The sequence below is a fragment of the Acipenser ruthenus genome, chromosome 9 (genome assembly GCF_902713425.1).
Source record: "Acipenser ruthenus chromosome 9, fAciRut3.2 maternal haplotype, whole genome shotgun sequence".
In the NCBI taxonomy this organism is placed as follows: domain Eukaryota; kingdom Metazoa; phylum Chordata; class Actinopteri; order Acipenseriformes; family Acipenseridae; genus Acipenser; species Acipenser ruthenus.
The window spans coordinates 17,012,701-17,027,814 of record NC_081197.1 but is presented as its reverse complement, the minus strand read 5'-3'; the positions used below and the strand labels follow the sequence as shown (position 1 = coordinate 17,027,814).

At 37.7% G+C, this 15,114-nt stretch overlaps 1 protein-coding gene across 1 annotated transcript in view; it reads right to left on the bottom strand.

Moving 5' to 3' along the window:
- Positions 1 to 15,114, bottom strand: part of LOC117405912 (fibronectin type-III domain-containing protein 3A) — a 104,200-nt gene that overhangs the window by 72,930 nt on the left and 16,156 nt on the right. Inside the window, exon 2 of the mRNA XM_034922916.2 lies at positions 5,245 to 5,391. Coding sequence (XP_034778807.2) covers positions 5,245 to 5,352 — 108 coding nt within the window. The 5' untranslated portion in view covers positions 5,353 to 5,391. The remainder of the gene's footprint in view (positions 1 to 5,244; positions 5,392 to 15,114) is intronic.

Sequence of the window (15,114 nt, the reverse complement as noted above, 5' to 3'; positions counted from 1 at the left end):
CTCTGGTCAAGAGTCCAGAGCACTAACCACTGCTCCACACAGCTGCCCTATTACTATGGAAATACCACGGCAACCCTTTGTCAAGTGGTATCCATATTTTCATTTGATTTGTTAAATATCCTGTAACTTTCAGTTTGGAATTCCAGTGAAATGTGGAACAACCATACAGACACTGTGATATATCCGCACAACAGACTTTGGACAGTGATTCGAATAAAAATGTTGCAAGTACAATTTGTATAATAATGCTGCTTATAATAAAACATGCAACTGACCCTATAGAAAATACATCTAGGAACTTGAAATGCTGCATGTCAAACAAGCTCATTTTTTAAAAAAGGGGGTGAAGTTTATTAATGTGTTCCTGCGATGGTTTAAGGTAAAGAGACATCCATGTAGCATTAATTAGATCAAAACTTTGAGCGACTAGACCCCGTTCACACTACTATGCTGGCCCAGGGCCGCCTCAGGGGCCATCGCGTATTTAGGTCTGCAACTCCGTTCACACTTGCAGTTTAAGGCACCTTTGCGCGTTCACATATGTGACTGAAAAGCAGGCCTAAAATGTGCCAAATTGCTTATTTTTTTTGTTTTATTTTATGCCTGCACTCAGAATGGAAGAGCTACCGGGATATACAGTAATCCCGGCAAACGAGTGTCCCGCTGAACAGTTTCCAAGTGTGTGTTATGATGTGACAGGCCAAGCTTACCCCCCCAACCACAATCATATTATTCTCGTAAGAACACAGAGGTATTTAGAACGCAGGAAACAGCAACTTGCTAGTGTTCACAGGTATAAATATTTAGTTTCGTAAATGGATAGTTGACTCAGATTGCAAATGACTAACAGGTTGTACATGCAATGACTGACACAAGACAAGCTCACGACTGACCACCTAATACTACTGCTCCCTCCTAAGGAATGACACAACATTAAATAATAATTCATTATTAAACAACCGGTTACATCTGGAATCATTTTATACAAAAATAAACTATTAAAGATTAATTCCATTTACAATATATTTTACATTACACATGTTTCTTCTGCATTATACGCATTTGTTTAACCTGTATGAATACAGTCTTTGTTTACAAACATGATCGTTAAACTATTCTATTGTTTACTCATTATTATTATCATGGTCATTATTATTCTCTAGTCCCTAACCATTACCAGTAACGACTGAACATTAGCATTAGCCCTTCTCTTGGAAGATTACCGAACATATGGCTATAACAAACCCTTGTCCGACATGCATAGCTACGGCAACTTCATTAAGGGAAGCAATACATAATAAACTACTGCTCTGTCGCCAGTAGAATAACATTAACAATAACAAAATCACAATAACAGGCACTGAAATATTACAGTGAAAATACAAACGGTTACACTTAAGAATTCCAAGCAAGTTACAAGCTTACCAGTGCCATTAATCAATAAATCAATATATCAAATTATTAGTTCAACTCAGAGTCAGTCTTCATCATCCGGATGGCTATTGTAAAATAGAGCTGCAGCATTCCAGCCAGATTGTCGTGAGACGCTGGCGTTGAGCACAGAAAAGAATTGCAAAGTTTGCTGTTGTTTGTTTCCTTTCATTCAATTTATGTTTAGTGCTTCCCATGTGTTCTACAATGGTCTGCCTACGAGTGTAATCTACAGCCTTGCTGCATGAAGTGCACAACAGCACATTATCAACGTGAAATTCATCCTTGCCAAACTCGTTGATCCGATCTTTAGGGGCGATTGTTATTGTTTTCGGCATCTTTGAAAAGCTCTGGATACTGACTGAAGTAAACTGGAGCCTCATTCAACACTGAACTTGAATACCAGAAGCAGTTTTATTAGACAGGTATGTTTATATAAATTTAAAGCAATGTTGCCTGTGTTGATGTATATATATATATGGTATGTGTATTGATTTGGTTATTATCAAACAAACAAACAAAAAGCCTTGCATGTTAGTTTGCCCCTCCCCAAACGTAAAACAAAAAAATCTCCGACATCATAGAAAATCCAAGTTTTTCCTTGTTATTCCGCAGCAAACTGATTCCTAGGATCCCTGCTACTAAGTCTGCTTTGCGTTCATATATATGTAAAAGCCGGCCCTGGTCCCAGATTGCAGGCCCTGGGTCACATCAAAACGGTGGCCTAAATCTAGGACGGTCCTAGGCTGCCTTTTCGTTTTTGGAGCGTTCACATATGAGAAAAGGTGTCCCTGGGCTGCCTTAAATTGCAAGGGTGAATGGGGTCTATGTTACACTACACTATATGTTCCTCTGAGTTTAAGTTTTCACCATCCAAGCGGACAACGAGATAAACAGACAGTCCTTGTTTTATCCCCTGCTGTGTTGGCACTGAACTCTGCTGGAAAAAGGGGACGTGAAGGACTGCTGTGTTGTAAGTAGTTCATCTTGGGTTGTCATGTACATAGGCAGAGTTGCACGTTTCTTTATTTATTTTTTTAACAGGGGTAGAAAAAAATACCTTTACGTTTCTTTATTGAGAGCGGCGTTTATTCGAGGGTGGCGTCTATTAATTCGAAGTAATATAGTATATTGTTTATAGTCATTAGAGCCAGTTTCTCTTTGACACCTACAAATATAGAATAACCCAATTGTTTTTTGTTTGTTCTTAAATTCTAAAAGTAAAGACAAAACAGAAAAGACGTACAAGAAATATACACTTGTCTAAACTCATAGAAAGTAATTTGCTACCTCATGTTTAACTGCTTGAGAACACCATGGTTCATTGTTTTTATGCAAACCATTCGATTACTTATTACTTGTGGCTTTATAGTTGAAAGACAAAGCCAGGTTTTGTCAGGTTCACGCAACCTGAGAAGTAAAAAAGCAACCACCATGCTAAATTAATCTCATTCACCCTTAGAATCGTTTCTCAGACACTGGTCACCCTCTTCCCTACCTGAGATGGGAATCAAAATGGTGGATGGGGTCAAAATGGGGTCTTTTAGTGTGCTTTTATAGTTCAGTGTATAGAATATTTTATGTTGACCCCATCCAGAGGCCTGCACCCCTAGAGAGGGTGAGCACCATGTGGGAAGCGATTTGAAACACGTGTTTAGCATGAAGCCCTTTCTAAATTCTGTAAGCAATGGCTTGGATCAGAGTGGCCAAAACAGTTGGAATTACATCTCCCACCTAAAAAAAATAAAAATAGATAGATAAGAGATAAAAAATAGTTTTTCCCTTAATCTCCAGTTAACAAAATGAAGTGCAAGCTCCTGACACTGCTCGGCTTCTAGAGGGTTCATGCATATTCAGTGCGCGTGGTAATTAGATGGTGACTAAAGCCGAATCTCTTTTGTTGGTATTTAAAGCACAGAAAGGTCAGAATGCTTGTTTTGAGTTATCATTCACAGGAATGCCAGCTATTAAAGTTCTGTATGCCTATGTGTGTGTTTTAGTAAGAAGGTAAACAAAAAAAATAATAAATAACCACACAGTGAAGCGGTGTTACAAATAAAATAACTATACCAACTTAAACACATCTGTACACACATCTGGTTGTAGTACCTTACCTTTGTCTATCAGTCATCCTTGACAAACGACTGCACATTATCTGATCAGTAGCTGCCGCCTTCGATCTTTTCAATTCCTTTTTGTGACCAACTATGGATGCTTATGTTTACTTGCTTGACCAAGCTCGGTTGGAGTGACTTGTCATGTGACCAGAGAAACGCTGGGATCAATGTACAAGTGTTTCTTTTCCCTGCCCCCTTCACCATTTAGGTTTAGAACTCCTGTCTGGGGTGAATGCTGCTCAGACCACGTGCTCCTGATTCAATCAAGCTTGGGTGACCAGTTTTTAGACATTCACTGAGAGCAGAGCCTTATCACATTTCCAGAACTCTGAGAACACATTTCAGGCTGGCACTTTAAATTGCTTGTACTGTAGGATGCATTTGTCTCCCATGAAAGAATGGTACATTTGTCTCTGCATATAGGAACACCTCTTAAGAGAACACTTTGCCTAAGAGAACACCCTTGTGGTGAAACTGATTTTTTCCATTGTAAATGCTCCACCTAAAGAAACACCTAAAGAAACTTCGCTTAAAAGAACACCTTTTTGGCACCGCTAGCGATTCATTCACAACGGAGTACTGTTTTGTAATACGATAACTCATCATCATCAAACTTCACATGGTTTATTCAATCGTTTCAAATATGAGGCACACTGATTGGTTTATTCAAATCTTTCCAGGACCGCTGTCATATCATTGCCTCGTTTTGTAATCTGATTGCTACAAAATAGCATGTAAAGGTGTGTCGTGGCAAGTAATAAATATGTATTTATTTATTGACTCATACTGTGTCTGGTGATCAACTTGTCTTGGAGAACACTTTGCTTGCTTCCTGAGGGGTGTTCTCTTAGCCTACTAGTCTACTGTATAGGGCCAACCACTGAATTATCATTACAAAATGATATCATCTCTAACAGTCCAATTTATTTAACATTTTCTTTAATAATACAAAAAAGAAAAGGGCTGATGGGGTTCTGAAATTGATGGCAACTCTTCTTAAACATCCCTTATTCATATTCTGCTTTCCTTTATTCTTTGAAAAATGGTTTCCAGGGGGCTCCCGAGTGGCACATCTGGTAAAGGTGCTCCACGTGGAGTGTAGGATGCGCCCTATAGCCTGGACGTCACCAGTTCGAGTCCAGGCTATTTGATTGCCAACCGTGGACAGAAGCTCCCAGGCGGCAGTGCACAACTGGCCGATCGCCGCCCGGGGGGGTGGGTGGGGGTGGGGGAGGGGTCTTAGGTCCGCCAGGGTGTCCTTGGCTCACCGCGCACCAGCGACCCCTGAGGTCTGGCCAGGTGCCTGCGGGCTTGCCTGTAAGCTGCCCAGAGCTGAGTTGTCCTCCGACACTGTAACTCTGAGATGGCTGCATGGTGTATGGCCTGCAGTGTGTAAAGAAGCGGGTGGCTGACAGCACACGCTTCGGAGGACAGCGTGTGTTCATCTTCGCCCCTCCCGAGTCAGCACAGGGAGGTAGCGGTGAGCTGAGCCTAAAAATAATTGGACATTCTAAATTGGGAGAAAATAATTGGCGACTACTAAATTAAAAAAAATTATAATAATGGTTTCCAGGTCACTCAGTTCTCCGTGGCCCTGAGCTTGTGACTCACTCTGCTGGAGGCAGCTAGTTTAGTTTAAAATGTGCTTTTTGTTTTCTCATTGAAGTCACAGCAAACATATACAAATATTTCTCACCTGTTGAGCTCCATCTCCATTCACCATGGGGGGAGGGGGCGGAGGCAGGAGAGGCATGTCGGTGTTCAGATGCTGGGTGGCCTCCAGAGGGGGTGTATGGTCAGCCATGGTCAGCAGAACTTACATACAGGGTCGTTAGCCCAGTTTCTGCAACAAGTCAAAGAAAAAAATAAGAATGATTATTAAAAGGTGCATTATGTAGCATGTTACAAGAATGGTGGCCCATCAATGTGTTATTACTGTCACCATAGAACTATAAACATGGATACATTATACTAAATTATTTAGTAATTTTTTTTTTTTTTTTTGGTTTGGTAACTTCACTGAGTGTATATTATCTTATTACATAATGATGATTTAGAGTAATTAGCATTGATAGTTAGTTAACCTCCACAGAGTCAGATGAACATGGATTAATGAAGTAAACAAGTTATGTGTCAGTCTGAAGAATCCCTAATGTCTGTCTTATTGGTGTGCAGTAATCTAATTCTTCACAGAGAACACTGCATTCATAGAAAGTCTACTATCACATTTCAAAATGACATACAGTAGTGTAATTATAATGCCTGGCTATATATAGGTCTCTGCTATGAGTGATATTCAGAAGAATCACATAATAGACAAAAGGACTCTGTTTTATTATTATTATTTATTTCTTAGGAGACGCCCTTATCTGGGGCGACTTACAGTTGTCACAAAATATCACAATACAAAGTATCACATTGCAAAATATCACATTACACAATCCTTTTAGGGCAGGGTGGTTTGTATGCGAGATATGGAATGAGTTGAAAAAACATTTTACCTTTGCCCTTTACCTCCAAAGAACACTGATGACAAAGGGAGCTCCGCTAACCTTTGAACAGATATTGAAGGAGCTTACAGAAGCCGAGTTTAATTGTTTTTATTTAAAATCGTTGCTATTTTTAAAAGACACCAAAGGTAGGCAGGAAAGGCTTGAATTGATTTAGTCACGACCTTAGAAGACGGGTTCATCCCTGGACACATGTCCATTACTGTTAACTGCAAGCTTGTACCCCCACATTATTTAGGGGACTGTAACCGATTACTGTCAAACAAAGGAAATATTGCTGAGACTACTTTTTGTGAAATATTTACAATGTAAATCCAATTTGAAGTCATATTCATTTGCCCCAATTGATATGCTTTAGCTAACAGATTGTGTAGTGTGTAACATTGAATTATGCAATTGGCATAACAGGGAATTCAGATAAGTCTGTCCTTATCCACATAACAAAATACTTGCCAACTGGGGGAACAGTAACAGCAAAACTCTTCTCTCTGAATGCAATACAGTCAATTTGCTTGAAGCTGACAACTGCCAAACTTCAATAAATTTAAGGACAGTCAGTGAAAAAATAAAAGGACATTTTGACCCTGACCATAAATAACAAAAAGTGATTTTAGTTGGAAATCAACATGAGCAGATTTTTTTTCTGTTTATTTTGCTGTTTTCCAATCTGTTCAATTGAGAAAGGCACTTTTCTCTTACAGATCTGTGACGAGGTAACAGAAATATTGCCTGTTTGAAAGAGTTTTATTTTTACCATTTAAACCATCTACTTACAGTACAAGACTTTGATAACTTCTGTCACTCACAGAACATGCTGATACACTATGGGTGTGCCTTAATCTCTATAGAACATGCTGATGCACTATGGGTGTGCCTTAATCTCTATAGAACATGCTGATGCACTATGGGTGTGCCTTAATCTCTATAGAACATGCTGATGCACTATGGGTGTGCCTTAATTTCTATAGAACATGCTGATGCACTATGGGTGTGCCTTAATCTCTATAGAACATGCTGATGCACTATAGGTGTACCTTAATTTAATCTCTATAGAACATGCTGATGCACTATGGGTGTGCCTTAATCTCTAGATTTTATGTTCTGTATAATTTTAGTATTCTGCTGGTTGCCAACAGGATGTACTAGAGTAGTTGCAAACCAGATGCAGCAACCCACAGAAAGTATTACCATCTACAGCTGGAATACATGATTGATCACAAACATCAACAATCATACTGCAATAATAACTGTAAAATATAAAAATAAAACGCAATGAAGAAAAAATGTATGACTTGACATTGTAACACTGTATGAACAATTGCTTGCTTTATGGTCATTCTGCTTTGAATTGCAGTGGACCTTCATCTCCCATTAGTACCACCCATTGTATGCCTATTAGATAATCCTTATCCTTTGTGGTTCCTAATTTCTCCCACTGACAGTACAATTATTTTTAAGGATGATTTTTAGCAGGCCTTACAACTCAAAAGCAAAAGGTAGAATTGGCATTTTTGCTGAAGAAAAAAAAAAAAAAAGGCACCAAGCCGAATTCTTCTGTAAGCATGACTTATTCATCAGATCAAAGCAGACGAATTAGCACATGGACCTGCGGTTTTAAATATCTATACTGTACAGTGAAGTGTATTATCAATATCTTCAAGTAAATGTCCGTGCAAACTTTCAGCATATCCAGGCAAACGCTTCCCTAGATATAACCCTATTTTGTGCAAGAAATGACCATTTCAAACTCTTGAATAAGTAGACCATGTTTCTAATGTTTTTTTAAAGAACATTCATCACAAGTGAATAACCATTTTTCTATCCAAGAATGTGACATGCAGTTGCACAAAAATGATTCAGCAATTACCCTACCTTTTATTAGCCATGGTTTTATACAGTTCAGTATACTTAAAATATAGTATCGGATGGATTCCTACTGATTCATCAAGGGACACTATTTCTGTTTGGTTCACTCAAGGGACTGCGACAGAACAAGCCTACTACTGCAAATAATGAGCAATCACTTTTACAACAGTACAATGTGGATAAACATCATACATTCTGCCCCACTTTTTCTGTACTGTAAGTAACAACCATAGTAACCCATTTAATCTATTTGTCAAGTCATGAATAAAGCCCCGGACACACCAGCGTGTCACATCGCTTCGCTTCACCTAGTGTCACTTTTTGATATAATGGATTTCTATGTACCCTCACACACTAGGGCGTTGCTACACATCGTGTCTAAGAGGAGCATGTCCACATTGCTTCCACACCAATTTTTGACGCCTCACTCAACCAACGCGTCTGCACTCGACCAATAGCAGTCAACTCCTGGGTGACGTCATCAGAAATGAAAAACCGGAGTCTCATCACTTCGGAGATGGACATTCCAGGGGAGTTATTTATAGGTCTGTAATTACTTTGAGAAATTGAATGGGGTTTTGTCCCGTCATCTACCTTCTCCTGCTTTCATAAAACTATAATCCATAAACACAGCTAAAAGCCTGTCAATAATGTTAAAACACTCTGTACTGCAATCCTTTGAAATGAGAAGTTGAAAACGTGTTAAAACTTAAAAATCATTGCTGATAAGCAACAAAAACAAAAATTGTCCGATTCATATTCTGCGTGTTGATTTGTTGTTTGTGTAGGTTAACGTAGACTCTATTCCTTACATCATAGTGTTCTGTAGGCTTAACGTATTTTTTTTTTTTTTTAAACATATCAAATTAGTGCTGGGACAAATATCCAAATATTCAAATCAGATGTTCGCATTCGCTACAAATGACAAAAATACCTTGCAGTTATTTACCATCTCACCAGAATTTGTGTGACAGTTTCAAAAAAATGGCAAATGAAAAAGAACTCTGTGTGATTAAGATATATATAAAAAAAAAAAAAAAACATAGAATCAACACAGCAGCTCTCGGGCCTCTATTTAAAAGTTTTAGACAGCAAAAAGTAAACAAACCAGATTATGCGCGTGCAAGCACAGTGCTCTCTATGGGAAGCCATCTGGGACAAAAAATTAGTTGTGCTGTTTTAGAGAGAGACAGAATCTCACAGGACAAAAAAAAGGCAAGCACATCATTCTGAAATGTCTCGCTTAAACAGTATCCAACTTCCTGAAAATGTTGTGTAGTGATTTTTACATAGACTGTATATAGAATATATATTTTGTTGCGACTTTGTCATGTGGAATGTAATAAACGAGAACCTAAAGATTTAACTAAAGATGATTAAAAAGACAAAGGTTCTTTATTTTATAAGAAGTTCAAGTCAAATGGAAAATTAAACGTATGTATTGTACACAATTTTTTTTCTGTCTTTTTTTTTTTTTTACATGAACTGCCTAATAAAATAGTATCTTCTTCTTCCGCCTCCTCCTCCTTCTCCTCCCTAATATCTTTGTATCAGGTAAGAGCAAGTGGGTGAAGGGTGGACAGTTTCACCCTAAATGGAAAGCTAGAAAGTCCTTTTTTTTAGCCGGGAAAGGGAATAGGGAATTGACGCTTGGGTATGGACTCGCTGGTGTGGCACTGTCTACCATGTGTCAAAAAAAAATAAAAAATAAAAAATAAAAAGCGAAGCGCTGGTGTGTCTATGCCTTAAGGGTATCATATAATAGACTTTTTGCATTTCATCCTTCTTTATCCTGGACAATGCAGTAGGTTGCATCTGTAACAGTAAGTAGCTTTTTCTTTTTTTTCTCCCTCACATTTTAATGATGTATGTAATTCTGAGTTGTTCTTATTGCAGCTGCTCAATTGCTCAAATACTGTGGGGTTTCTTTTGTTTGCTTGTTTGTTTTTTTGTCTCTTGAAATGCACAGACTATGAGCTGCCCTTCAAGTATGGTTGCCTGCCATACAGGGAGGGGGTTAACATGGTATATAAAAGGGAGAACTTCTTTTGTTTGGGAGTTGGTGTTTGAGAGGAGTGCTGGGGCGTTGTGTTTATGTTTTGCAGAACTTAGCCAGTGAAGGCGAATGTCCAGCCTGACAGCCTGATTGTTTTGTTTAACCTTTTATTTTGGCCCTTGTGCCTGTTTGTTTGTTTGTTTGTGTGGTTTTGTTTGTTTGTTAATAAACGTGCACACCAGCGTTTTAAACTGCAGCTTTCTGGTCTCGGAGTCTCATTCCTGATGCTATCCTGTTACAAGCAATATCTAAACAACTGCTGTGTATTGCCTGTAAAACAAAAGGCAACTATGGCAGGTCACTAGATGGTGCTGCCTCTTACTTTTATACATACACATTGGGTGATATAGTCTAAGTTACATTTATGTGAGGCAGGGAACTATAACTGAATAGCAACTCCTGAACTCAGTTAAAGGTACATAATACAGACTTTGAAATATATTATATATATATATATATATATATATATATATATATATATATATATATATATATATATATATATATATATATATTATATATATATATGAAAAGCAAATCTGAACCTACCTGCTCTTAATGCAACTAAAAACTACTGAAGGGGAATGGAAATCACACAAACAAAAGATTAGGTCAGAAAACACCCACTATGATGCAGCAGTATTAAGGTAAAATAAATTGAATATAGTACACTCTTCTTATTTAATTATACAATTTACACAAATATGAAAGAGACAGGTAAGTGAATTAATGAGGAGAACTCATACAGTACAGGACATGTAACACTTACAGAAAACATGGCCTAACCATGAATTAGTCAAACTCATGAATTGCTGAAGGGTGAAATAATGCACTGTATACAGTGAGCTGCAGTGTTTATCACTGGTTTTCAACTTTTATTGGCACGGTTCGATCCTAAATACAGGATCCTTATGCATGTTTGATAATAAAATTAGATGGGAGGTATGGGTTTCTGCAGCTTTGAGTATCTAGTTCTATTAAATACCTCCTCCTCTTCTTAATTAACGTTATTAAATGTGTCTGTAAAGTATAATATAGTTCAAGTTTGCAAGAATTGGGCACAGAATACCACTACAGGCAAGCCACCGCAGTCCCTGTCTGACTGATTATTATGCCGTGCCTATTTATGAGTGGAAAAACACATTTCTGTAGAACACTGACTCCAAAGAAGAGACTTCTTCCTGGGCACACACACAGTGCTTTAAATCTTCAGTAAGCCATGCTAAATGTATCCAAACTTTTATCCAAACTTGGATGCTGCCACTACATAACCCCTTAGTGTCCATGGTGGTAACGAAACATTTGATAAATGGCTCTCAATATCTACAAGCCTTCCGAGTTCCAGCTATATATATGCTTTGATTCTTTAAGAACAGGAAGAACATTAACAAAACAGACAGACACTGACACACCCCAGTTGTTTTTCTAAGGTTAAAAGGGTAACATCAAGTATACAGATTTTTCGATTGTGCTTTGTTCACTGTAGTTTTTTTCTAATGCCATATTGGGTGAAGTTATCTTTCATAGACAGAACTGTACGTTTTTTGTTTTTGTTTGTTTTGTTTTGTTTGTGAATTTACTAAAAGCGAAAAGTGGTCTTAAATACTATTGTACTATTTTTTTTTGATCTGTATTTAAGTGGCAGCTCTTATGGAGCTCTGTCAATTCACTAAGTTCACTGACCAGATGAGCTCTGCCAACAAGACTCATACCGTTTACAGTCACTACAGCACAATTGTTTTTTATTTTAATTTCTAACATCACTTTTACTACAACAAGCTATATTCCTGTCTTTGGGGTTACATGTCTTATGTTGACTTGGATTTTCAATTTACACCTAAATGCGATTTCACCTGTGAACATTGCGTCAGGAAGTTAATCGCTGTCCTCTCATCCTGTCAGTTCACACATTATGTATCTTGCTTCAGTTTGCAAAAGAAGCTGAGGGAACAAGATGAATTAAAAGCATATCTATCAAACTGCCAGCACTTCTCCAGAAGTTTTAATTACGCAAGGATTTACTTTATAAAGAAAGTACATTTCTGTTTATCCACCTCTTGGCTATACCTTTTATTGGTAGGGTTGTATTTCAATCAAAACCCATAGTACTGTATGTTTCCATAGGGAATTAACAACTTCCCATATGAAATGATGATATACCCAGCACAGACTGTAAAGGACAACAGACTTTGAGAATGAAGCTTAACAAGGTCAATTGGAAGAAGAGCTGAAACTCAAGCCAGTTCAAACCAATGGAAACTGTTAACAATGACAGAGGAGTAACTATGAACTTAATACAAGTGCTTAAATAGGATAGGTGATAAGATTGTATAGGATTGTATAGGATATAGGATTTTAATCCCACGCTTATTGCTGATCTCACTAATAGTGCATTTACATTCAAAACCCAACCCAGAACCAATGCTTCAGCTAACCGGAATGAATGGTAGAGACTGCATCGCATCCCTTAACAGTCACTTTAAAAAATACTAGTTACCTTTTTGAAAAGGAAAGAAGAAATCCCTCTTTATCCAATATAGTACCATGATGATGTATGTGGTACCTGCAGTAGCCAGTTGAAATAATGTGCTCATCTGCCATCCCCTACAGTATTTCACAGCTTGTGCCTTGATCATTTCTAACCACGCTTGAGGCGTTGAACAACCCCTCCAAAATAAAAAAAAGTTTATCTTTATTAGTTTATTTTAACCACAAGTATTATTTTTTCATATATATTTTCCGAGACTTGATGACACAAAACTTTACTGATGTAGGTTTTATCAAACTTATAAATGGTATTCCTCACGATATGTGCAGCTTCTCTAAAAAAACTTTACATGATTTGTAGCACTTTTCATTTGGCACATCCTAATCAGCTGAGTGAAGCACTGAAAAGCAGCTTCTCCATATACCCCCAAAAAGCATGTTAGTGACATTCAAGTGTGACATATGTACGGACACACACCTGCCTCCACTGTTTCCCCCAGACGGGGATGTGCAGGGCATAATACCAGAGGACGATTAAACCTGACATGGGATTACACAAAAAATAACACACACATATATGTATATATTAGCTCAACAAGCCAGCTGCCCAACGTTCTGATATGTTTTACATATCTTTCTCACGGGAGCATGTGTTTGAATCAAAACATTGGAGGTATTTATAGGTTTTTGACGGCATGACAACAACTTATTGTTTATATTCAAAATTGTGTGTGTGTGTGTATGTATGTATATATATATATATATATATATATATATATATATATATACACACACACACACACATATACATTATATATATACATTATATATATATATATATACACACACACACACATTATATATATATATACACACACACATTATATATATATATATATATATATACACACATACACAGACTGCAAGTTTCAGCTCTTTCCATAGATGTTCGATAGGATTCAGATCAGGACTCATAGAAGACCACTTCAGAATAGTCCAATGTTTTGTTCTTATCCATTCTTGGGTGCTTTTAGCTGTGTGTTTTGGGTCATTATCCTGTTGGAGGACCCATGACCTGCGAGTGAGACAGAGCTTTCTGACACTGGGCAGTACGTTTCGCTCCAGAAGTCTTGAGATTTCATTGTGCCCTGCACAGATTCAAAGCACCCTGTGCCAGGCGCAGCAAAGCAGCCCCAAAACATAACCAAGCCTCCTCCATGTTTCACTGTAGGTATGGTGTTTTCTTTGAAAGCTTCATTTTTTCGTCTGTGAACACAGAGCTGATGTGACTTGCCAAAAAGCTCCAGTTTTGACTCATCTGTCCAAAGGACATTCTCAAAGAAGGATTGTGGCTTGTCAATATGCATTTTAGCAAATTCCAGTCTGGCTTTTTTATGTTTTTCTGTCAAAAGTGGAGTCCTCCTGGGTCTTCTTCCATGGAGCCCACTTTCACTCAAAAAGCGACGGATGGTGCAATCAGAAACTGACGTACCTTCACCTTGGAGTTCAGCTTGTATCTCTTTGGCAGTTATCCTTGGTTCTTTTTCTACCATTCGCACTATCCTTCTGTTCAATCTGGGGTCGATTTTCCTCTTGCGGCCACGCCCAGGGAGGTTGGCTACAGTTCCATGGACCTTAAACTTCTTAATAATATTTGCAACTGTTGCCACAGGAACGTCAAGCTGCTCGAAGATGGTCTTGTAGCCTTTACCTTTACCATGCTTGTCTATTATTTTCTTTCTGATCTCCTCAGACAACTCTCTCCTTTGCTTTCTCTGGTCCATGTTCAGTGTGGTGCACACAATGATACCAAACAGCACAGTGACTACTTTTCTCCATTTAAATAGGCTGAATGTCTGAATACAAGATTGGAGACATGTGTGATACTAATTAAAGAAACTAATTAGTTTGAAATATCACTATAATCCAATTATTTATTATCTTTTCTAAGGGGTACCAACAAATGTGTCCAGGCCATTTTAGAATATCTTTGTAGAATAAGCAATAATTCATCTCTTTTCACAGCTTCTTTGCTTTATTCTATGACATACCAAAGGCATGCAAGTACACATGATAAAATAGCTTTTAATTTCATCACTTTTCAGGAGGAATGAAGCATTATTTCAATGAGCTGTAAGGGTACCAACAAATTTGAGCACGTCTGTATATACACACACACACATACATACAGTTGTGTTTTATTTAGATTTTTAAAAGCTACAAAACAAAATCCAGATCTGTTTACTAAATCTGTTTACAAAGTAGATGACATTTACAGAAGATTGAACCGAGGAAAACACTGAGGAACAATATATCAATAAAAACTTGTAATTCAAGAAATGTACAACTGTGTTATAAAACTATACTTACATAAATTTGCCTGCCTTGCAGATACCTGTATTTGTACAATGTGTTTGATGGTTTCATCCAATCCATAACAAGGATGTGGTTATACAGTTTGTTTAGCTGCTGCTTTGGGAATCCATACTAAGGAGACACACCTGCCTTATAAACAATACATGTAGGGCAAAGGAATCTTTTTCAGGTAACTCATCTGAAGGTCACCTTACAATACAAACTGTTTTGAACTCATGTTAATCTGCAACAAGCAGCATGTTCTGTACATGTTTAGCTTGCTGTAGATTAG